Below are 25,489 nucleotides of genomic sequence, written 5' to 3' on the forward strand. Positions count from 1 at the left end.
TGACATTTCTGTTCGTTCCATTGCTTGTTGGGGAAAATAACTGACCAGATCATCCCGTATAAAGTAATATCATACTGTACGATCATTTTAAAAATATGAATTTTAAAACTCTCCCCCGGTGTGTGTGTGTGCTCAGTTATTCAATTACAATCACACTCTCTCAGACTCAATAAAATGAAAAATACATATTTCAATTACAATACACTCTAAACTGATCTTGAATGCACTAAACTTTTCTTATAAAACATATTTTAGTTTTTTTTTTCAGATTGCATGTTGAACGCAAGCCTGTCTTGCCCACTTTGCATTTTGCATGGAAAACACATGCCTTGTTTGCATTTTTCATGCCAAACGTGGACCTGTTTTGCGTTATTCACTTGAATGATACTTTTTACACAACTCTCCTTGGCCTATTGGTTGAGAGTTTAGGCTTCCAACTAAGAGGTTCAGGGTTTGAGTCTATGTGTATGCGTTGTGTGTGTGAGTTTGCTTTAAATGGCCTAAATGCCCCCAAAAAAAGAATGATACCTTTTAATTTTTTTTTCATGATTATTTTCCTAATACTTTTAATAGAAATGCTCCATTTAAAAATTTCGCTTAGATTAAATGTGTATTATGCTTGCTTCAAAAATTTGTCCAATTACAAAACCCTATTTCTTCTCTGGACAATGCTTTCTTTGTGAAGAACTGCTGGCCGCTTCTTCAGGAGCTAAAATCTAGCAATGGCATTTAGATCTATTTCTCGTTTTGGACAATACCTTCGATACGCCAGTGGTTTCTCTCCTTCACGGTTTGGATCAGTGTTCAACGAGAACCGGCGGTCCGTGACATACATGCCACGGCCCGGCGACGGTGCGCCTAGGGCAGTGACGTTGATTCCCGGCGATGGAATCGGTCCCTTAGTCACTGGAGCCGTGCAGCAGATCATGGAGGCGATGCACGCGCCCTTGTACTTCGAGACCTATGAGGTCCATGGGGACATGACGTCAGTGCCGCAGGAGGTGATCGATTCGATTCGAAGGAACAAGGTTTGTCTCAAGGGGGGCCTGGCTACGCCAGTAGGGGGTGGTGTGAGCTCGCTGAATGTGCAGCTAAGGAAAGAGCTCGACCTCTACGCTTCGCTGGTTAACTGTTTCAATCTCCCTGGGTTGCCTACTCGGCACGAGAACGTTGATATTGTTGTGATTAGAGAGAACACCGAGGGGGAGTACTCTGGGCTTGAGCATGAGGTGGTTCCCGGTGTTGTAGAGAGTCTGAAGGTACTTAATACTTGGATTTGAAATTATGTAGTCGTGCTTTTAAATTATTGGGATTGCAAAGAAAAAATGTATTTAGAACAATCATGTTGGTATAGGAGAATCCATTTGAATTTATCTTTGGAAGATTTATTATGAAAGCGGTTTTTTCTCTAAGAAAATTAATTTAAAAAATTTATAAAGCAAGCAAATGATTTTGTATATGATTTTTACTGCTATGGCAAAGATATTGATTGACTACCATGATAACTTTTTCGATGCACATGACCTAAAAAGATGTTAGGTATGTTAAATTTTAAAATATGCATGATTGAACATTAAATAGCATTGGAATAAATTGCGGAGGGATTAAAGAGATTTAATCTATGTCTAAGGATCAACATTTGGCAAATTAGTTGTTTTATTATTGGTGATGCCATTATTTTCCACACTTGACTGCTCATATTGTCTCGTCTGATTTTATTTATCTTCACAAATGTAATCTTAAGTAGCAATAGAAGCAAGATAAAGCAAATACTGACCTACGTTGCAGGATTTTTGTCCGGCCCAAATTATTGCTTCCTATCCATGATGAATTATGCATGATCTTATCCATTTACAAAAAAACATGATATTCTTGGAAGTATAAACTTCAAGGAATCACAGTAAAAGGCTACAAGCAAGTCATTGGATTTAGAATGTTTTTTTTTTTTTAAATTAGAAAAATTGGCAATGAAGATTATGAGAATACGATTGACTGCATTGATCTCAGCACTCTAATTGAATTAGAGTTTTTTTTATCGTCGTATTAGTAAAATGGAAGTTAGAGAAACTTAAAAAAAATAACATGCAAAAAGGCAGTCCAACTTGATGATATTCTAATAGAGGTGTGGACATGCTTTGGAGATGAATGAATTTATTAGCTTACTAAACTTTTTAATATTATTTTAAAGACTATAAAGGTACCAGATGAGTGGAGTAGTGTTTTTATTCTATTTTTAAAAATAAAGGTGATGCAAAAGAGTGTGCGAGTTATAGAAGAATTAAATTAATGTGTCATACATTGAAACTATGAGGGAAAGTAATTGAGCATAGGCTATGAAGTAATACCAATGTTTCTCAAAATCAATTTGAATTCATGCCGAATAGATCTACTATGTAAGTTATACACATGGTTTAAAATTGCGCAATATGAGGCTCGCCTTGAGGCCCGCCTTTGCGCAATTCCAGTAAAAAACGTCTCGATGCTTACGCATCGAGTTTTTTTTATGAGGCTTGCGCCTCAACTTGGTTGATTCCCGCCTTGAGGCCCGCCTCGCCTCACTGGCATGAGGCTTATGCCTCTTGAAATAAATGCCCGACATTGGACTCTATAGGGGAGGAGGAAGGGGAGAGAGAAGTTCACCATAATTAATGATGATTCAAATGAAGAACCCCTTAGTGATGACAGTGCTGATGACTTATGAGTTCATGTGATATGTCATTGTTATTTATTTTTGGAAATCGGAATTATATATTAATGAAAAGAATATTGTGATTTCGGAAAGATAGAATTTTGAGTTGAATTATATTTCATGTTGTCTTATTATTGAGATTTTTTGATTTCACTTCATATCTTATGCTTTTTTATGTTTTATATTATTCACTCATTAGTATATAACAAATTTATCACTTTATGTTTACGCAATCTTTTGATTTTGAGGCTTACGCCTCAAAATGCCTTGAGGCTTACGCCTCGCCTCACGAATGAAAAAGGCCTCAATACCCGAATACGCAATTTTAAACATTGGTTATACATTTATTAAGAGATTTGATGAAGAAGTATAGAAAGAATAAGGAGGATCTACATATAATATTTATTGATTTAGAGAAAATATATGATAAAGTTTCAAGAGAAGTGCTCTGGAGAGTTCTAGAAAAGAAAAGAGTTAATAATGCTTATATTCAAGTCATTAGGATATGCATGCAAGAATTGTTACTTGTGTTCAAATAGAAGGTTGTTTGACCAAGTTATTTCTTATTTCAGTTGGATTACATCAAGGATCAGCTTTAAGCCCATATCTTTTTGCTCTAGTCATGGATGTTCTTACTAGAGATTTGCAAGAGGTTGCACCTTGTTGTATGCTCTTTGTCGATGATATTCTTCTTGTTGATATGACTAGAGAGGGAGATGAAGGAAAACTTAAATTATGGAGGTCAACTTTGGAGTCTAAAGGTATTCATTTTAGTAGATCTAAAACTGAATACATGAAGTATAATTTTAATAGTAATAGATCTAGTAGGTGGATTGTAATTTTGGGCGATCAAGTTATTAAAAAGAGTACACGTTTTAGATATCTTTGGTCCATTGTTGAAAGTGATGGTGAAATAGATTAGGAGATTATTAGTAGAATTCATGTTGGATGGTTGAAGTGGAGAAAAACTTTGGTTCTATTGTGTGATAGAAGAGTACCCCTCAAACTTAAGAGAAAATTATATAAGATGGTAGTATGACCTGCAATGCTTTATGGTGTAGGATGTTGTCCAATAAAAGATAAGCATAAACTAAAGTGTTGCTGAGATGAGGACGCTCAGGTGGATGAGTGGCTTTACATTTAGAAGCATAATGTGAAACATATATATATATATATATATATATGTATATATGTGTGTGTGTGTGTGTGTGTGTGTGTGCGTGTGTGAAAAAGTTGGAGCAGTTCTAGTGGTAGATAAGATTAGAGAGAGTCGCCTTAGATGGTTTGGCCACATAAAACGTTGCCTTCCGATGACCCGGTTAGGAGAGTAAATGTATTAGATCTGACCTATATTAAGAAAGTTAGAGGTAAGCCTAAAAAGACTTGGTTAGAAAGTATTAGAAATAACCTTTATTTATTAGATTTAAATAAGAATTTGACTTTAAATAGGACACAATTTAGAAAAAGATTCATGTAGCTGATCCCACTAGTGGGATAAATGCTTGATGTTGTCTTTGTTTAATGTAGAAAAGTTGTCACAAGTGTCTTATAAGAAATTTAAAAGGCAATAAGTATTAGTCTTGATATATTTCCTTAATTTTCATTGCTAATCATTTTCAAGTGTAGATTAGTTTTATGTGGTTTTGGTAGGTGCAAGTTTTATTTCACAACTAAATTGCACCAGTTTCATGCAAAACATATTTAGCATTCACGATTGGTTGCAGTAACACCCATGCATATTCTTTTACTAATTTTGCATTCATTCTTTTAGCCCGTTGCATAGCAGTTATGCTACCAGGTTGTTCTTGACAACATTTTTGCCCAAGCTGAAATTATTTTACCATCATATTGGTTCACGTGTAACTTTCCATCGACATTTATCTTGTCAAATTCATAAGTTATTGCTTCTTGAAGCATGCAACTACTGATGGATGTTTTAATTCTCTTTTTCCTAGTTATATGCTACTTTTATCTCCATCTATTTTAGTAGGATAGAAAAATCCTATTTATAGAAAAACTTAACATTTCATGATCAGTAGTATGCTGATAGTGTTTCTAATAGCCTATTAAGCTTGAACACTTATAGAGGGTTTTTGCATCATGTTGTACATCACGTCGAGGATTTGAATGCTATGTTGATCACACCATTGACATGTCCTATTTTTTAATTACTTCTCTTTTTTTAAATTCAAAATTTCATATACATCTCTTGAACACCTTTTAGTGAACTATTAATAAATCATGAATATGTGCTGGATATATATTTTACCTTACATTTTTTAGAATTTTTAATAATATAAATTGCATACATTTTATGTTTAATATTCAACCCAATGTTCACATGTCTTATGTTTTAACTAATTCTTTTTTTTTCTAAATTAAATATTTCATAAACATTTGTTAAACACTGTTTAGTGAGTTCTTAATAAATCACGAATATGTGTTCGGCATATTTTACCTACAGCTTTTTTTAAATTGATAATAATATAAATTGCATGCATCTTATGTTTGGTATTCAACTTGGTGTTCACATTTGATGTAGAATTGTCATGCTTACAATATTTTACATTTCCATGTTGCCATGCTTGTGTATGCACATCGTTAGTTAGGTAGAGCTGCTGAGTGTTCCAAATCTTGAGGTTCCTGTTCCATAAAAAGGATATTGAAATACTTCATGCAACATAAAAAGAGGTAATGTATGTTTGGGGGTGGAAAATCACTATTTATTTTGGTTCTCAGATTTGACATCAAGCCATTTTTCATTGCTTGTGATGGATAAAATGGTTTATCTCAATGAAGGCTTAATTTATCACTCAATGGCCTGCGGGATATATTTAAGAGTACATGCTTGTAATACAAGGATGCAACATCTAGGGGCATAAACAAGACGAGCATGAATGAGCGAGGGCTATGTTTGACGTGGCTCAACAACTATCGAGCTGAACACATGTGCTCATGTTTGTTAACAAAGTGATAAATTTTGTTTGTGTTCTCCCATTTATTATTGAGTTAATATAAGTTGAACACAAATATTTTAGTCAGTGACCATCAATTATATTAAGAGAGAGATAGATAGAGGGAGTTGTTGTGCCCATTTCCCCATGCTTGTGTCTGTACATCTTTGTCAAAGTCTAGTTAGGCAATGTTACTAAGTGTTTCAAAAAAAGCTTCATTCTACAGGAAAAAGATGGATAAGATAAGTTTAGGCATAGAAAATGGAATTATATTTTGGTTCATTAATTGGACCTCAAACCAATATTCATTACTTGTGATGCATAAAGTGGGATAGTGTTCATGATGTATGAATGCAACATACTAGTGGGGCAAACGAGTCAAATATGAGTGAGCTAGTGGCCCGTTCGATTTAATTTGCTATCTATTGAGCCAATTCATGTTTGATAATGAGTTGAAAACTCCTATTCTTATGGGGCTCTTTTGTTACCAAGCCAAACACAAACATTCCTAGTTGATGGCCATCAAATTCATCAAATATTTATTAATTTATGGCTTAGTTTGCATTAAATAAAGTTTTTTTGTTTTAGATAATTCATTATCATTTAAGATTCATAGAATTTAAAAATATATATTTTCATGATTTATTTGGTATTTTCGATGGATTCTAATAATAAAATGCATGAGTAAAATGAAAATTATGTGTGTGAGATGGAGAGAGCGTAATTGTACATGCTCTTATATGTTTGACTCATTTTTTAAACGAACTAAAAAAATCTTATTTGAACTTGTGTGAATTACTTAATGAACAATTATTGAGTTGAATGAGTTGCTCGAAAACATTGAGGTTTTGGATACTCCTATAACACACATGATACGATATGAACATGGAAATAACTTAAATTTGACATTGCCTTTAGCGTCTTTATATGAGTTATGAATTTCTTTGGTGAGGTGTTTTCTTATGTAATTTGTGTGCTATTTTAGTTCATATGGGAGAACAGGGTCTTTATAATACCTATGGGGTGTCAACTCATATAAACAGGTATTATTTGGGTTTGAATTGAATTGGATCTGACTTGAAACTATGTAAATACCAAATATGATATTGTTTATAGTATAGGTTAGAATGCACAACCAAAACCCAACTTGATACATACCCGATTGACTCGAATAACTTGGTTAATTTGAATATGACTTGTTAAGACAAATGAGAGATGCTAACTAGTCAATCAGATGATGCGTTTTAGACCTAAAATTAGAACGATTTATTTTTTGGGTTGATTTAGGGATTTTTGATCAATCGGAACTTGACCCAAATATTAAATGGGTCAACATTTAGACTCTAAACCAACCTATATATTATTTTGATCAACCAAAACCTCCTATTTTTTTAGTTAGGTCTGTGTCAAATCATTTATTGATTCTTTTAGCCATGCCATCAAACTAGACATCCAAGTTATTAGTTAACCTCTAGCATGATAGGTTATATGAATTCAGTGAACCTAGGGGCAGAAGTACTATATATCAGTAGCATATAGTGCACAACAACAACAATATTAATATTTTATGCTACTATATGGGGTTGGCCACATGAATCATTTTTCTCTGTTGTGTTCTACAAGAGTCAAGTTTTATTTAAATCTATAAATCAAAGGTCATTTTTAATATTTTATAACAAAGTCTTTTTAGGTCTAATTCTACCATTTTTAACATAGGTTAGATCTAATATATTTATTATCCTAATTTGGTCATTGGAAGGTCGATATTTTATGTGATGAAAACATCTAAGACGACTCTCTAATCTTATCCTCTATTGGAGATACTTCAACCTTTTCATGTATGTACTCATTTTTCATTCTATCTCTAAGCGTAAACCTACTCATCCAATTGAGCATCTTCATCTCTTCAACACTTAATTTTATGCTTCTCTTTCAATAAATAACATTTTGCATTACAATTCTTATCATATATAATTTTTCCTTTAAATTTGAAGGGTACTCATATCACACAACATGCCTGATGCATTCCTCCACTTCAACTATCCAACTTGAATTCTACTTATAACATCCCCATCTATTGCAACATTATTTTATATAACAAACTCGAGATATCTAAAATGTACACTCTTTTTAATGACTTGTTCACCCAAAGTCACAAACCTACAATTGAATCTATTGCTATTAAAATTGCACTCAATGTATTCAATTTTATATTTACTCAAACAAAAACTTTTAGACTCTAAGGTTCGCCTCCTAAATTCAAGTTTTCTTTCTATTCCTCTAATCTCATTGACAAGAAGAATATCATCAGTAGAAAACATATATCAGGGTTAAATTTTTCCCATATAACATTAGCTCTTGCACGAGTAATCCAAAATTTAAGATTTTGAATTTTGTTCTCAAAAATATTTTTATTAATATTTTTTTAAATGCCCCATTTAATCCTAGGATAATATTTTATTTTGTTTTTTTATATTCAACTCATTTATCTTAAACTCCAAAATCAGTAAGTGATTTTGGGTATATAAACTTTCATTTGGAATGATTTTATAATCTTTATAATTTAAATGATTCTTATAAAGAAATAATTAATTTGAGTTTTACTATGTTCATTCTTAAACTTGATGAAATGTTTTTCATTTTTTTTAAATACGATATTAACAATTATAAAATTATAAGCTAGTGCAAAATCTTAGATGATTATATCTCCTTCATTAGTCGCTTCAAACTCATAGCTACTATAAATGCTTTTAAAAATTTCTACCACTTTACCAATATATTTATTCAAATCTCCTCCAAGAAAAACTCTTTCTTCAAGAAATTTCTTTTGTATTAATTATTTCTAAATCATTTTAAAATTTTAATTTTGAAAACGTATCTAAACCTACTTGAGGAGTATAAACACTAATAATATTAATAATTTTAGCATTAACAATAATATTTAAAACTATAATTCTATCTCAAATTCAATTAATTCCTATAACATTATTCTTCAAACTCTTATCTATAATCACATCCAACATTTTTTCTAGTATGACTCTTACATGAAAATCAAAATTTAAATCCCAAACTATGAATCTCCTTAGCCTTTTCTCTAACCCATTTAGTTTTTTGAATGCATAGAATATTTATCTTACTATGAATCATAATATCTATTAACTCCATTAACTTACTTATTAGAGAACCTATATTTCAAGATTCTATTCTAATTCCAATTTGAAGGATTAGCTTCTTTGCCCACACCAACTATGATGTCCCTTATTTAACACTACATCAGTGCATCGATGCAATAGCCATTGCACACTATTCTCTGTATTAAAATTATACTGTGTTGCTTAGAATTAACACAATGTTATATATATTCGCCTATAATCATTTATATGATGTTTTTTATGATATTCAATGTGAAATCTAGGTATAAAATATTAAGAGAAATTTTGGTATTATTCTTTATGTATTTAGGGTATTACATATAACCATCTCCGTTCACTAATCTATTTATTTTTATCATTTAATTAGTATTTATAGAAAGATGTTTTTATTTGATTCTTGAGGAATCTTTTGATAGGAAATGGATGCACTTTTTAAAAAAATTAGTGAATGAAACACGAAAGTTTGAGAAGAAGATCACCCTAAAATAATTTTTATTGAAAGAACTATAAAGAGAAATGCAAGATACAATTCGATCTTCAATTGGAGAGGAATATCTGGCTCTCTCAAATCCCCAGCCGCCGGCTAGAGCCCAAATAACCTAAGAATCAATCTAAATTCAGCAAACTCCAAAACATCCTCTTGAAATCACCCTATTGTCAGCCTTAAATAGGCTCCCATAATTCCTTCCCAAATCATCCCCTTCCCCTAAATAATTCCCTCTCATATTTGAAATTAAATTAGATTTATTTTCCTAATTAATTCCTCTTAATTATAATTAAAACTTTCCTAAATAATACCCTTAATCCCTTCTCCTCTTCCCTAAATAATTCCCTCTTAGATTTTTATTTAAATTATATCTCTTGCTTAAATAATTTTCTTTCAATTATATTTTAAACATTTTATAATAATTTTCTTTTGATTCAGAACCTTCATAAACAAATTCCTCTTGATTAGGAAACTTCTTGATTCTCTCCCAAATAAATAGGCCGGTCCATCAATACTCCCCTATTAAAGTGTCACCTTGTTCTCAATGTGGAATGAAGACAACTGCTATTGAAGCACTTTACTATTAGCACTGGACTGAAAAATAAATTAAAACTGGGTCGAATGATCCCCTCCTGCATCTCCCTAATCAATCTCTCGATCTCATCCTTCTGGATTTGGGGATGGTGGTACAGACGAACACTGATAGGTGAGACTCCTTCCAGAAAATCACATGCTCTCATTCTTGTGGAGGAGGCAACCCTTGAATTGGCTGGAATACCTTTCGATGCTATTGGAGTTATTGAACCATGTCTGGTGCTTCTATCTTCTCCTCATCTTCTTCTCCTTCCAAACTTTTTAGCTCTACAAAAAATCTCACTTCTTCACCCTTTCCCCTCCTTGGAAATGAATCCAAAGATGGCATCTACTCTTCTTTCCCCAAAACATCTACCTCTCAATCCTCCCTCATTGTCCCTATATTAGGGCTTCCCCCACTTCCCAGTCCAGTCAATGATGCTCACTTCTCCGATGTTGTCGGTTGAGTGTGAAACTCCAATAGTTTCCTTATCATTCCTTTTAGGTTGGAAACTTTTCCTCCATTGCTGTCATTCTATCCTCAAATGCCGATTTGAGTTGGCCAACTTTTCGTTTAATACGCTCTTCCAAGGCATCAACTTTTTTTACTGCTATAGGTCCCAAAAAAAAACTCTAATACCAATTTAATAGGAAGTGGATGCACTTTTTACAAAAATCAGTGAATGAAACACAAAAATTTGGGAAGAAGAATGCTCCAAAATAGTTTTTATTGAAAGAATTATAAAGAGAAATGCAAGACACAATTGGATCTTCAATTGGAGAGGAAGATCCGACTCTCCCAAATCCTTTGCCGCTGGCTAGAGACCAAATAACCTATGAATCAATCTAAATTCAGCAAACTCCTAAATATCTTTCTGAAATCACCCTATTGTTAGCCTTAAATATGCTCTCATAACTCCCTTCCAAATCAACCCCTTTCCCTAAATAATTCCCTATCATATTTGAATTCAAATTAGATTTATTTCCCTAATTAATTCCTCCCAATTGTAATTAAAACTTTCCTAAACAATCCCCTCTTAATTCCTTTTCCTCTTCATTAAATAATTCCATCTTAGATTTTTAATTCAAATTAGATTTCTTGCTTAAATAATTATCTCCTAATTATAATTTAAACAGTCCTAAATAATTCACCTTTGATTAAAAACTTTTTTAAACAGCTCCCTCTTGATTAGGAAACTTTCTGATTCCCTCCCAATCAAATCGACTGGTCCATCATCTTTTAATTTATCTTTTTTGTGAATTTGTAAAAAATGATTAGAAGATTATAGTGATGCATATTAGTCCTCATCTTCCTTGTGTGAAGCTGCTTCTCTTGATCAAGCGTCCTTGTTTTTTTTAAAAGGGTCTCCTGCTTGTTCTTTCTTTTACCTTGGGCTAGTTTTGGATTGGATGAGCAACCGATGAGGCAAATTGACAGGTCCTTTTGGAGTTATGCAGTATCTCAAGCAGAGTAGGCTGGTGCTGTTGCTATCACCGCATGTTCACTTATATTCTTTGTCCTGTTTATGCCTGTATTATCAATCATACATATATGTAGATATTTGTGATCTTGCGTCATCTGGTGTGGAATTCCAAAGGTGGTACATCAACTTGTAGATCTCCATCAACTTGTAGATCTCAGTAGATTCTTGAGGGTGTTATAGCATAGTAATTTAATAATTTTATAGAAGCATGTCTCACTCTATTTTTCATTATTAACAGCTCTTCAAAAGGATTTGTTAATTACTTAGAAATTAGTTTTTCAAACAAAGAATTTGCTGCAGTTACCTTAAGGTTCTCCTTAAAAAGGCTTGGGCCAAGATTTATTGTTCAAAATTATTCCTACATATATATATATATTTTTTTTCAAACTGCATTATATTTATTTCTTGTTTGTTTTTTCTTGCACATTTGGTGGTTTTCATGTTCTTACAAATTTCTTTCTAGGTGATGACAAAGTTTTGCTCAGAGCGGATTGCAAAATATGCTTTCGAATATGCCTACCTTAACAACAGAAAGAAGGTTACTGCTGTGCATAAAGCCAACATAATGAAACTTGCAGATGGTTTGTTTTTAGAATCTTGCCGGGAAGTTGCAACAAAGTACCCGGGGATTAAATATAATGAAATTATTGTTGACAATTGCTGCATGCAACTTGTTTCAAAGCCTGAGCAGTTTGATGTCATGGTGTGCCACAAAACACTTGATATTTATTTTGACATATGTTTACCTTTCTCATATGCCTATTTGATAGGTTGCTGATCTCTATCGTATTTCATGCTAATGCCAGATATTATTCAATGTTAAATCTAAACAGTTTTTTTTTATTTTTTATTTTTGTGTATTGTCAATATTTCTTGTTTTTTGGATGGGAAGTGCTGGTCTTGATTTGGCTGGGGCCAATTATCATGTTTAAGCTCTTAGCAATGCTATCATATCTAGTATAGAGGTTTTAGGGACTATTTGGTTGCCTAAAAAAGGAATGCAGTGTAAAATAAATCTAGTATAAAGTAAATGCAGTGTATTTAGAATACTTTAGGGCTGTTTAATTATCTGCAAAGTAAATGTAGGGGAACTGGTTTTCTTGTTTGGTGAGGTATATCCACAGTAAAGTAAAAGCAATTTGTTTTTAATACCTTGGTTCTGTTTTGTATGATGTGTAGTATCAAGTACAATATAATATTGAAATGCAATAACAAAAATATAATTCAATATTTTAATATAAGATATTTATTATTTAAACAATGTGAAATTTCATATATATACTTGTCAACAGCGCAAAATGGTGCTTGCTATGGCTCATGCACAGCGTGGCGCACCTACGGCGCTAGCTGCATGGTGCGGCGCACCTGTTCAAGTTTGCGTGTGCCATTTGTGCCATGTGTGCTTAATGACTCATGGCGTAATGGCGCACGACACGCGCAATTTGAATTTTAAGGATTTTTTTAATATAATTATAAATAATTTTTAATATTTATATATTTAATTTCTAGAATAATGCATTAATTAATTTTAAAATTATTTGATATATTTAAAATAGTTTAGCTAGGTTTTATTAGACTTTATTTGTATTCACCCATTTGTATTTCGTAAATCCAAAATATATGTTAAGGCATTATAGCTTAAAATATATATATATATATATAATTTAAAACATACCTAAATCTTATACAAAAGCCCCAAAAAAAATCACACATTCTTGCACCCCAATGCCGCAACAACTTCCTCTCAATTGCTTCGACGTCTAGCCCACCGCCTTCACCATGGCCATCACCGTCGTAGCCTTTGTAGGGGATCACTAGAAAGCTACACGCCCTCATCATCTCGTCTTAAAATTTTGAAGTATTATCTTAGATGAAGATACTTAAATAAATGAAGAAGAAGCAAATTGAGAAGTATTGAACCATACAGGATGAGGCACAAAAGAGATCAATTTGTTATGACAATGATTCAAATAAAAACCCCTCTTAGTAAAGATCCCTCACTCTCACTCTTAATAACTGGTTAAGCGAAGAAAACTTGCATGATCTTTGTAATGCAACAATTGAGACGGACTAGGAAGAAATAAGATTCGGGAGAGAGTTCACCTTTTGTTTGGATTCGGATGAAAGTTGCCACTGAACGGGAGGTTGTTGTTGATCAATAGCGGTTGCAAGAGAGAAGAGGAGTCATTCCACGCACTCTTCGACGGAGTGGTCATTCTTAAGGTCTATGTTGAAGAATGGAGAGCGGATGATGTCAATTAACCCTTGATCGTCGAAAATGAAGCCATGATCTTGTTCTGGATCAGCCATACATGAGGGGACAACAAACTATGGATTGGGGGAACTTCTGACAACAAACAAAGGACTTCGGGACGTCAGGACAACAAATGACCTTTGCTGAAATTTTTGGACAGCAGTTTTTATATGTCCATGAAATCCTGACAGCAGTTTGTGAGGTGGAAAATCTTCTGAATCGAGGTTTGATGGTAGGGAATAGTAGGACTAGTTCCAAGTAGAGAGGGGAGGTAGTGGGGACCGACTATAGAGGAAGGAAAGGGAAAGTAGCTCCGGATTTTGTGTTTTGATAAAGGAATGGAGGCAATTCAAAATCTGAAATTTAATTTCAGATTTTAATGATTGGGGAGGAGGGAGAAGGTTAAATTCTCCATTAATTGGGGATAGGGAGGGGCGACAAACTCTAATGGGAGGGGATTTGATTGGGAGCATTAATAAGAAAGAAAGAATTAGAGGAGAGAGTGGTGGGGCCGGCTGCTAAACCTAGGGGGAGGATTTATGGATTGCTTGATTTGGAATTGTAAAATAGGAAAAGCGATTTAATTAACTCCTATTTAAAATCCCAACTGGCATAATATGGGGAACTTTTCTAAAATAACTTCCCTATTTTAAGAAATACTTTCAAATTAAAATTCATTTGAATTTAAGAAAAAAGAAAGACTTCCAAATTTAAAAGGGATTAAATTAGGAAAGTTTTAATGCTTGGTTTGGAAATTGGAATTTGAAGGGGAGGGCGTGGGCTAGCGGCTTGGGGAAAAGGAGTGGGGAATAGAGTTGGTGGCTTGGAGAGGGGAGATGGTGGATGATGGTTGGTTGAGGCGGCCTAGGGTTTAGGGTGAGGTTCGGCCAAGGGAGATGAGAGGGAAGGGGAGTCGGCTTGGGGTTTTGAGGTTGTGGGGTTTTGGCCGAGAGAGACATAGGGGATGGGGCCAGCGGTTTGGGGAAAAGAAAGGGGAGGAAGTGGGTGGAGGTGGACCACGAGCCTTGACGCTTCTTGCGGCTGGTGGGTAGTATGTTACCCTCTCCTAGGGACTTGAACCTCTCACCAAAACTCTCTAAGCTCTCAAAACACAATTGCATAAAATTTTCTTAAGAATATTCATCATCCCCCTAAAAGGAAGAGGAGGGGGCTTTAAATAGCCAAAATACAATAGCAAGACAAAAGACAAAAGTGCCTCTAAGGGTCACAAACAACTACTACCTCAAGTGAGGGTAAAAATTAAAAACTGTGATAATAAATCAAACTTCTTGTAGTTGGTGGGTAGTATGTTGCCCTCTCCTAGGGACTTGCACATCTCACAAGAGCTCTCTAAGCTCTCAAAACACAATTGCATAAATTTTCTTAATAATATTCATCATCCCCCCCCCCAAAAGGAATAGGAGGGGGCTTTAAATAGTCAAAATACAATAGCAAGACAAAAGTGCCCCTAAGGGTCACAAACAACTACTCCCTCAAGTGAGGGTAAAAATGAAAAACTGTGATAATAAATCAAATACACATATAAATCTAATACAAATGATAACTCAAAAATAAAGTGGTGTGATCGTGGCCGTAGATCGTCGGCCCCTTCTCTGGTAGACTCTCCATGGTCGGATGTCCTCATCACCTAGCCTTATGTGTACCCTGGTAGACTCTCCATGGTCGGATGTCCTCATCACCTAGCCTTATGTGTACCCTGATATTGGTTTCGCTTGTCAAGTACAATCAGGAATTGAGGTCCTAGCCTATGTACCCTAGTTTATGTAGGAGCATTTGGTGCAAATGCTTCCAAAGCCCCAAGTTGATGGGAAGTTTGCAAGCAAGTTTGATGGCCAAGGTACTAACAATTACAAAATCTATGGAATTTGCCTGGCCAATCAGCACGGAATTCCCCTACTTATTAGTTTGTAGCTATGAGGAGAGATGGGCTAACATATGGGACAAACCTCTCAACACATTGGTCAGTCCTCTGTCATTTTTAAGGAATAAAAGAGTTGCGTACATTGCTCTTGCATCCTTCTTCTATGGAGAAATAAGTCTAGTAACATTCTTTATGAGCTATTAAATGCTTGATCATATAATCCTGCATTTTATTGCTTCTCTTTTTGTTGGCTTAACGCAAATAGTTAAATTGTAATTTGAATGCTTATGCTTTGTTATGGATGTTGACATTATCATATTTGGGGTCAGGATAATGTGATGGCTAGAAAATGCACCATGCTCATGAAAGTATTAACCAAGTTATCAGTAGGCTATCCTCCAAGAGGTTATGCGAGTACCTTGCTGAAAGATGACCATTTCCATTGCTGGTTCAATTATTTTGAATTGTGTCTAATCAGCATCCACATGCTTAGTAGCGGGAAAAATCAGAAGGTTGAAAGTTGGGTAGGGACACGTATTTCAAAATATGGCCATGGAAATTAAATTGAATGTTTTTAATTTTTGAACTGTAGCAAGTGATAGGGTTTCCTTTGATATCTATTAACAGTGATTTGAGAAGGAAAATTCTTTATAATTTTTTTTAGGGGCAATGATTTAATTATTAAATTTTTTTGCTGCTGTAATCAAAACCTAGATCTCAACTTGGATGTTAAGGGGCAATTCAATTATGCTATTTGCTCAATTTTGAGCGGGTGTGATGATGTTTAATTCAAGGATAAAGTAAAAGAATAATGAAATGCAGATGAAGAGAACACTATAAAATGTTAGCAGGATTAGGTAGCATGTTACATACAATGCAGTTTGTTATCATATAAAGACAACTTAATCATGATGACAGCCTATTTATAATTGGTTAATCTTGTTTTCTTGATGTGATTAATGTGCTCTGCAGTTATTCTCTTGTATGTATATATATATATATATATATATATATATATATATATATTGAGATTTAATTACAATCATGTGATACTGAAGATCATGACTTGAAATGATGGTGTGGATTTGTGCAATTTAAGATTCATTTTTTAATATTCTTTGAAGTTTCATGAACTACTTGTGTGTAGGCCTACCCTAATAAATGTGTTGCTATATATTATGCATTTTAATGACACCTGAGGACCTGCAAGAATTCCAGACCAGGAAACAAAAACAAAACAAAGATCCTGAAACAGTGAAAAACAGAGAGGCTCACCTCTCGAAATGAGAAAGGGAAGGAGTTCTTACTCCAGGCGAATTTCTATAGAAATAGTTGTAAAAGCTGATTCTACTACATTCCTTACTACCTTTATATTTCCCTATGATTTTGATACTATGTAAAATATGATAATAGGAATTACTAAATATAGTGGAGCAGCAACTAAGCAGATAAAAGAAATAATATCACTACTGTAACCGAAATGGCAGAAGAGCGTGGAGGAGAAGTTGAGTGGTATGATGTGCCTCAGCTCCAACGTATGTGCTGCATTAGTCCTCCCCGGCATCAGAAGAGCTCGACTCCGACGAACTGATCGTAATCAAAGATGCGTCTGGTGGCTTATATAGCCAAATATCGGAAACGTTAAATGTAGGGGAGGTATTGTGGCCAGCTGGTAACTCTACTGTATAGCGTTGTTGTTGATTTCGGTAATGATTGGAACAGGACCAATCTTGCGGCGGCTCAGTTTGTTGTAGGTGCCCGGAGGAAATCGTTCATGCTGCATTCTAACCATCACAAGGTCTCCCACATTAAATAGTGTCTGTCGACGGTGGCGGTCGACTGCCTCCTTATATTTCAAATTGGCTTGATTTAGCTTTTCGTGGACATCAGCCAACATCTTGGAGTATTGGTTGGTAAAATTGGTGGCGGATCCAGACTTGCATTTAGGTAACACAGCTACATCCACGGCAATGTTAGGTGCTTTGGTATACACAATATTGAAAGGAGGCTTACCAGTGGATCGATTGACCGTGGAGTTAAAGGCAAACTCGACTGTACTTAGCATTTCTTCCCACTGTTTCGGGTGGTCTTGAACTAGGCAGGGAAGCATACTACCCAACGTGCGGTTCACCATCTCGGTCTGCCCATCCGTTTGAGGTTGATAAGCAGAGCTGAGCCGTAAATCGGTGCCTAGCCGCTTCCAAAGCTCCCTCCAAAAGTGGCTTATTAATTTGACATCTCGGTCTGATGTGAGACTCCTCGACACACCATGAAGACGGATAATCTGGTGAAAAAATAGATGAGCAATATGGAGAGCATTAGAAGTTTTATTACAGGCGACGAATTGTGCCATCTTAGAGAAGAGGTCGACGACGACCATAATTGAATCATTGCCCCTATTTGTCCGCGACAACCCAAGGACAAAATCCAGGCTGAGGTCCTCCCAAATTGAGTCTGGAGTGGGTAACGGTAAGTACAGACCGATGTTTTGAGCCTTGCCTTTGTAGCTTTGGCATATCGAGCAGCGATCTACGAAACGAAATACATCGCGGCGAAGGCGAGGCCAATAGAAGCGACACTTCAACTGAGCCAATGATTTGTCCCGACCCATGTGAGCAGCAAGCGCACCGCAGTGCACTTCCCGAATGAGATGTTGGCGCTATGACAAGATAGGAATACACAGCAGGTTGTTGTGGAAGAGGAAACCATGCCTAATAGAGTATCCTGGAGTTGCTTCATTTAGCTGGCATTTGTTCCAAATGTCGAAAAAGTCAGGGTCGGTTGCATATAACTCCTGTAGGCACACCAAACCGGAAAATTCTGTTTGGAGTTGAGTAGCTAAGAGGGCCTTCCGACTAAGTGCATCTGCTACTTTGTTATGCTGTCCGGCTTGATGCTTGAGTGCAAATGAGAATTTCTAAAGGAAGGCCACCCATCGAGCATGCATTCTATTGACATGTTTCTGATTATTGATAAATTGGAAAGCTCGATTTTCAGTACAGAGTATGAACTCTTGAGGGAGAAGGTAGTGCTCCCACTGTTTAAGCGCTCAAACAAGAGCATATAATTCTTGTTCATAGGCCGACCAACGTTGACGTGTGGGGCAAATTTTTTCACTCAGGTAAGCAATTGGCTTGCCGTCTTGTGACAGTACCGCCCCAATTCCGACAGATGATGCATCAGTTTCCACCATAAAGAGCTTGTCGAAATTGGGTAAAGAGAGAATTGGGGCTGTTGTGAGAGCTGTTTTAATGGCAGCAAAACTGAGTTGTTGTGGTTCTCCCCAGCTGAATGTTTTCGACTTTAGACAGTCAGTAATAGGACTCATTATCGTGCTAAAACCATTTATGAATTTACGATAAAAGTTTGCCAAACCATGGAAACTGCGGACTTCGAAGAAGGAACGCGGCGTCGGCCAATTCTGTATTGCGGCCACCTTGTTTGGATTTTCCCGGAAACCTTGCCCCGAAATGATAAACCCCAAGAATTGCACTTGAGGCGTGGAAAACTCGCACTTATGCAAATTGAGGAACAATTTGTTGGCTTGCAGAATGCTGAAGAGCTGTGTGAGGTGTTCCAAATGCTGCACCAAGGTATTGCTATACACCAAGATGTCGTCGAAGTAGGCAATGCATAACTTCCCCCAAATTGGTTTGAGGATATCTTGCATCATTCTCATGAAGGTGGATGGAGCGTTGCATAACCCGAACGGCATCACTCTCCATTCTTATAACCCGAAGGGCGTTTTGAAAGCTGTTTTCCATTCGTCGCCAGGACGAATCCGAATTTGATGGTAGCTGCTTCGCAAATCCAGTTTAGAAAAAATTGAGGAGCCTTCCAACTCGTCTAGCAGTTCATCGATTCGGGGCACTGGAAACCGATATTTCACAGTGATCTTGTTTATGGCTCTGCTGTCAACACACAAATGCCATTCGCCATTTTTCTTTGGTACTAATAAGGCCGGAACGGCACAACGGCTGATGCTCGTTTGAATGAGCTGTTTATTCAAAAGCTCCTCAATGATAGCCTGCAGTATCTGCTGCTCCTTGGGATTTAACCTATAATGAGGGAGGTTCGGTAAGGTGGCACCCGGTACCAGATCAATCTGATGCTGGATATTCCGTAGGGGAGGGAGCGAGTCAGGAAGTTCGTTCGGGCTAATGCTACTGAACTCCTGTAGTAGACGGCGGACTTCCGGAGGGGCCTCCAAGGACTCAGAGCCAGGAGAATCCACTATAACTAAAGCCCACATAGGAACTAATTCTTCCAAGTGAGCAAGAGGCTAGGACCCGACACCAACTACATTACTGATGATTGTGGTTGATCAGCCAAGGCCGGTCGGTTTTCACGGGGTCCTGGCAGCAGCCTGAGACGTTTTCCCTTCCAATCTTGTGAGTATGCATTGGCCCGACCATCATAGATAGCGCCTGTATCGAATTGCCTTGGTCGGCCAAGAATTAGGTGGCACACATCCATATCTAGCACATCGCAGACGTAATGGCGCCCAATAGAAAAAGTGACTTGGCACATTTCTGTAACAAGAATATCAATTCCTCTTTTGACCCAGCTGATCTTATACGGCTGCGGATTCTTTGTTGTTTTGAGCTGAAGGGTTTGAACCACTGAACGACAGATAATATTTTATGTACACCCGCTGTTAATAAGCAGGTCGCACACCTTCCCTCTCACAGTGCATCGAGTTTTAAAAATTGTGTGACGTTGAGTAGCATTGGGGTGTCTAGGTGCAATTAGCAGCTTCTCAAGAACACATACCAAAGGATCGCCATCGTCACCTTCCAAGTCTTCAACAACCAAATCATTCGGCTCGGCTTGATCCTGTAGCGCATCCCCCTCTTCCGTTTCTAGCAACTATGACTGTTGCCGCTGAGGACACTCATTGGACTTATGTCCTGGCTGAAAACAACGAAAGCATTTCAGTGTACTGGGCTTGGCATACGGATTATTCTGCTGCAGTATTTTTGACTTATGCTGGGACTTGTTCTCCAAATTCAGTGCGGGCTGTTTGGATTGTGTTGGGGATGGCAATAGTGGGGAAGTATTACTAACGGTTTGGAACTGAAGGGAACTTCCTTTCGTGGCGTCAGGTGTGGAATCAGGAACTTGGCGTTGAGTGAAGGGAGTTCATGTGGGCCGATTGAGCTGCATTTAAGCTCGGAGGGCGAAATTGATGGCCTGTGATAATGACCACATGGAATTTAATTCGAGACAGTCTTGAATGCTGTATTTAAGCCCTTCGATATATTTAGCGACCAGCTGATTCATTGTTTCTTTCAAATTGTTCCTGGCGCTTAGTCTATGGAACTCTTCGGTATAATCACTTACCAAACGATTGCCCTGAACACATTGTTGATACTTCATGAAGATGATCTATTCATAATCAGTGGGAAGAAATTGAGCTCGGGAAGAAATTGAGCTCGGAGGAGTTGTTTCATTCATACCCAGCTACGAACGGGACCTCTACCTTCCCTATGCCGCACTGCAACAACTGAGTCCACCACGCGCTTGCCCTGCTGTGGAGTCTACAGGCCACATACTTAACTTGCTTTGTTGGCTCAATTTCCATGTATTCGAAGAAGTTTTCCACAGCCTTCTCCCAATCCAGGTAGTCCTCAATGTACAAATTACCGTCAAAAAAAGGTATATCTACTTTGACCTTAAATTCTGCTTGGTGTCGTGGCGGTAAATGACGTTGTCGATGCCTGAATGGATCTCCCTGATGCTCTAGATCAACATTTTCTTCCTCCGTCTCGCTGCCGAATCCCTCTTGTTGCCGATATAACTCTTCTTCTGAATCCGAATCTCTTTGTGCAGGAATGGGAATTCGGCGCTGGTGCCGATCAACTCCCAAACTACGTCGGCCACCGGGAACAATTGGCGGTGCCTGTTCCCGACGTGGTTGAAGATTTGTGTCAGCCGCCTGATTGAGGTTTAGCTCACGGCGCAGCGTTACCGAAAGACGTTGCACATCTGTTGTCAACGATTTCAGTTGGCGCAAGATGGCAGTCTGGTTTGTCCACAGCGTCTCAAAGCTCCGATCATCATCGGTGGCCGGTTCTTTGCCTCGTTCTGTCATCCCGTTCGTCTGGAGGTGCTGTCTCTGATACCAGATAATGTCACCTGAGGACCTGCAATAATTCCAGACCAGGAAACAAAAACAAAGATCCTGAAACAGTGAAAAACATAGAGGCTCACCTCTCGAAATGAGAAAGGGAAGGACTTCTTACACAATGCGAATTTCTATAGAAATAGTGTAAAAGCTGATTCTACTACATTCCTTACTACCTTTATATTTCCCTATGATTTTGATACTATGTAAAATATAATAATAGGAATTACTAAATATAGTGGAGCAGCAACTAAGCAGATAAAAGAAATAATATCACTACTGTAACCGAAATGGCAGAAGAGCGTGGAGGAGAAGTGGAGTGGTCTGATGTGCCTCAGCTCCAACGTATGTGCTGCATCACATTTGGATCCTTTCCAAATGCCATGGAAATTATCGTATCAACCATACAATCCATTTGCGGCTGCTGGGATTTGACTCCACCAATATTAAGGTGATTCTGAAAAAAAAAAAAAAAGAATCGTTCCCAGCCATCCCAGTGGATGGACGACTGAGATGAGGGAATTTTATCATATAATTAGAATTGTAATTTGGGGAGAATCTACTTCCATTGTTTCACTTTTAAGTTCATTTCTGCAGTTAAATTTATTTGGATTGATTCATAAAAGATTTCAGGTCCTGATTATCCACTTTGAAATAATCCATAGTCTCCAAATTTTATGACTACTAATGTTTCATTCACCATTGTTTTAACTCAGGGCTCTATTTTATTTGCAGGTCACTCCAAATTTGTACGGGAATCTTGTAGCAAATACTGCTGCAGGTATTGCTGGAGGAACGGGTGTCATGCCTGGAGGTATCAGCTCAGCACAAGCCCTACTACTCTCTCTTTTTTAATTGTCTATTGATGGAAAGTCATTATACTTGAAAAATAGATTTACCACATGTATTTGTGGCAGATTGCATCATTCAAAATTTTGTTTAGCAGTAACCTCGGTTCCTTTTTGAAGATCTTCCAGCCGTTTCATCACATATAATTGCTGGAGGAAAGGGTGTCATGCTTTGGTCGCCCATGGACGTCACCATATTTGGACTTTATAGTACATTCATTTTATTTCAAACTAAAAAAAAAAAACATTCACTTACATTTATTTTATACTTATCCAAATAACATCAAATTTCAAACTTAAAAAAAAAAAAAAAACATTCACTTACATTTATTTTATACTTATCCAAATAACATCAAAGTATTTATTTTACTCTGCATTTTTTTTACACTCCATTCCTTTTACATTACATTCATTTTTTAGCCACCAAACAACCCGTAAATCTTTTTATTTTATTGTGACATTAGCATGTTTGTTTTAATATTGAGAATATTAATATGATGGTAAGTTGTGATTTACATGACTTCAGCTCGTCTTATTGAATGCCTTCTTTTAATATGCTAGTTCATTCATGCAAACCTAGAGTCCTGCTCTAAAATCTGGTTCACCTTGGAACGATGCTTACAAACCATGAACAGATCGCATGTTCTTGAACTTAAGAATGAGCTGCATCAACTCAAAATGAGAAAGACATCCATATTTCAGCATCACTTTGAAATCAAACAACGTGTTGATGCTATCAACCCTGTTGGATATCAACCCTGTTGGTTCTACGATTGATCTCAAAGATGTATACACTCAATGGCCTCCCGCCTGCATATAATGCGTTCAAGATTGCAATTCGCATGAAACTTCATCCCATAAGTCTAGATGACTTATATGCCTTGCTGTGTAGTGAGGAAGTTAACCCATCTACTGACTAATCTTCTGAGTACACTGCCACTAATCGAATGAGCTCTTCATTTACTCTTATGGCATACCACACGCCAATAGTGCAGTAGGGTTCTACAACAGGCAATTAGTGGAGCAAGGTATTATTATAATGTAAGATGTATCTGCTAACACCGCCCCTCAAGTTAACAATTTGTCATGTATCGTTAACTTGCTATGAAATTGAATGAACCGAGGAATTGATAACGGTTTGGTGAAGATATTTTTCGGTTGATCGAGTGAGGCTATATGATAAACTCAATGTTTAAAATTGCGTATTCGGGTATTGAGGCATTTCTCATTCGTGAGGCGAGGCGTAAGCCTAAGGCGTTTTGAGACGTAAGCCTCAAAATCAAAAGATTGCGTACTCATAAAATGATAAATTTTTTATATACTAATGAGTGAATAATATAAAACATAAAAAAGCATAAGATATGAAGTGAAATCAAAATATCCTAATAATAAGACAACATGAAATATAGTTCTAACTCAAAATTCTATATTTCCCAGATCCCAGTATTCTTTTCATTAACATATAATTCAAATTTCCAAAAAATAAATAGCAATAACATATCACATAAGAACTCAAAAGTCATAAGCACTGTCATCACTAAGGGGTTCTTCATTTGAATCATCATTATGATGAACTGCTCTCTCCCCTTCCTCCTCTCCTATAGAGTCCAATGTCAGGCATTTACTTCAAGATTTATGTAAGTTTTAATATATATATAGCGTGAGGCATACGTAAGCCTCATGCTGGTGAGGCGAGGCAGGCCTCAACCAAGTTGAGGCGCAAGCCTCATAAAAAAAACTCAAGGCGTAAGCATCGAGGTGTTTTTTATTGGAATTGCGCAAATGCGGGCCTCAAGGCGAGCCTCATATTGCGCAATTTTAAACCATGGATAAACTACAATGTGTTGGTCTTTGATGCAATCCCGAATGAAGTGGTAGTCAACTTCAATATGCTTAGTACGGATATGAATGACAGGATTATGAGGTCAGGCAATAGTGGTGGTCTTGTCATAGTAGACTGGAGTAGGAGAAGTGGGAGAAATCTGAAATTCAGTCTTCTTAGCCGCATAAGATCACCAGTAAGTGAAAGCTGCTTTAAAAAATAGTAAAAAATGTTCCAAATAAAACCTAAGTCACGAACCTCCGTTCTATTATAATAAATGATTGAGTAGAGCAATGTTAATTAGCTACATCCATTGATTTGGGTTGGTTAACATTGTGCCTTCAAGCATTACAAAATTTAGGACTAGCCAGTTACACCAAGTGACCCTGGTATTACGGAAGTCGTATTTGAATCCTCCGTGGCCCAATTGGGTTCCCATGGGGCGGAGGGAACAGCTAAGGATCATCAAAGGGAAATTATAAATTTGTCATCTTTCTTGAGGTACATGGCTGATGATGTCATGAATTTGTGGTCAACTATGATTTACAATTTGGTTGTACAATCAAGATTATTATTCTGTGTTCCACCTTAAATTACTAGTCATTAGATGAAGCTAACATGCTCCTAAATCAATTTTGTATATTAATATCAATCCTGCCATCTGATCCTAAGCATTTTAGTAATAATACTTACGAAGTAGTTGGTTTCAGGCAATGTAGGGCAAGACCATGCAGTTTTCGAGCAAGGTGCTTCCGCAGGCAATGTAGGTAATGATAAACAAGTGGAGCAAAAGAAGGCGAATCCCGTTGCTCTTCTCCTCTCATCTGCTATGATGTTGAGACATCTCCAGTTCCCATCATTTGCTGACCGTCTTGAGACGGCTGTTAAGGGAGTGATTGCACAAGGTAAATACATGACCAAAGACCTCGGAGGTAGCAGCAACACACAAGAAGTGGTTGATGCAGTTATAGCACAGCTTGATTGATTGGTTGCCTTGTCAGTGTTGTATCCCCCACTTGGTTAAATCTTAAAAATCATTTTTTGACATTGCACATTCTAACAATCCTCATCTTATATATAGAATTTTATTTACAATAATCTTATTGCGGATCTACTTGTATTGAGTTTCCATCTCTCCGGGAAAAGAAGAAGTGACTATAATTTGGAAAATAATCAACAGTCAACGAATTTTAGTTGGTGGTTGCATCGTTTCTTAA

At 36.6% G+C, this 25,489-nt stretch overlaps 1 protein-coding gene across 3 annotated transcripts; it reads left to right on the plus strand.

Moving 5' to 3' along the window:
* The first annotated feature begins 622 nt into the window (after positions 1 to 622).
* On the plus strand, positions 623 to 25,489 carry LOC110114030 (isocitrate dehydrogenase [NAD] regulatory subunit 1, mitochondrial). Of its 3 annotated transcripts, XR_003703082.1 has the most exons (5): positions 623 to 1,259; positions 11,803 to 12,042; positions 21,308 to 22,053; positions 22,338 to 22,416; positions 24,983 to 25,044. XR_003703082.1 is itself a non-coding variant. In XM_028700863.1 (4 exons), exons 1-4 carry the CDS (start codon positions 723 to 725, stop codon positions 25,255 to 25,257), a joined length of 1,119 nt encoding a protein of 372 aa, XP_028556696.1. In that variant the 5' UTR covers positions 623 to 722; the 3' UTR covers positions 25,258 to 25,489. The 3 variants fall into 3 exon arrangements, 2 of the variants coding, with proteins under 2 accessions (XP_028556696.1, XP_020702437.1); XM_028700863.1 differs by lacking the exon at positions 21,308 to 22,053 and having other exon boundaries at positions 11,815 to 12,042; positions 24,983 to 25,489; XM_020846778.2 differs by lacking the exon at positions 21,308 to 22,053 and having other exon boundaries at positions 624 to 1,259; positions 24,983 to 25,484.

Source organism: Dendrobium catenatum, unplaced genomic scaffold, assembly GCF_001605985.2.
Source record: "Dendrobium catenatum unplaced genomic scaffold, ASM160598v2 fragScaff_scaffold_1606, whole genome shotgun sequence".
In the NCBI taxonomy this organism is placed as follows: Eukaryota; Viridiplantae; Streptophyta; class Magnoliopsida; order Asparagales; family Orchidaceae; genus Dendrobium; species Dendrobium catenatum.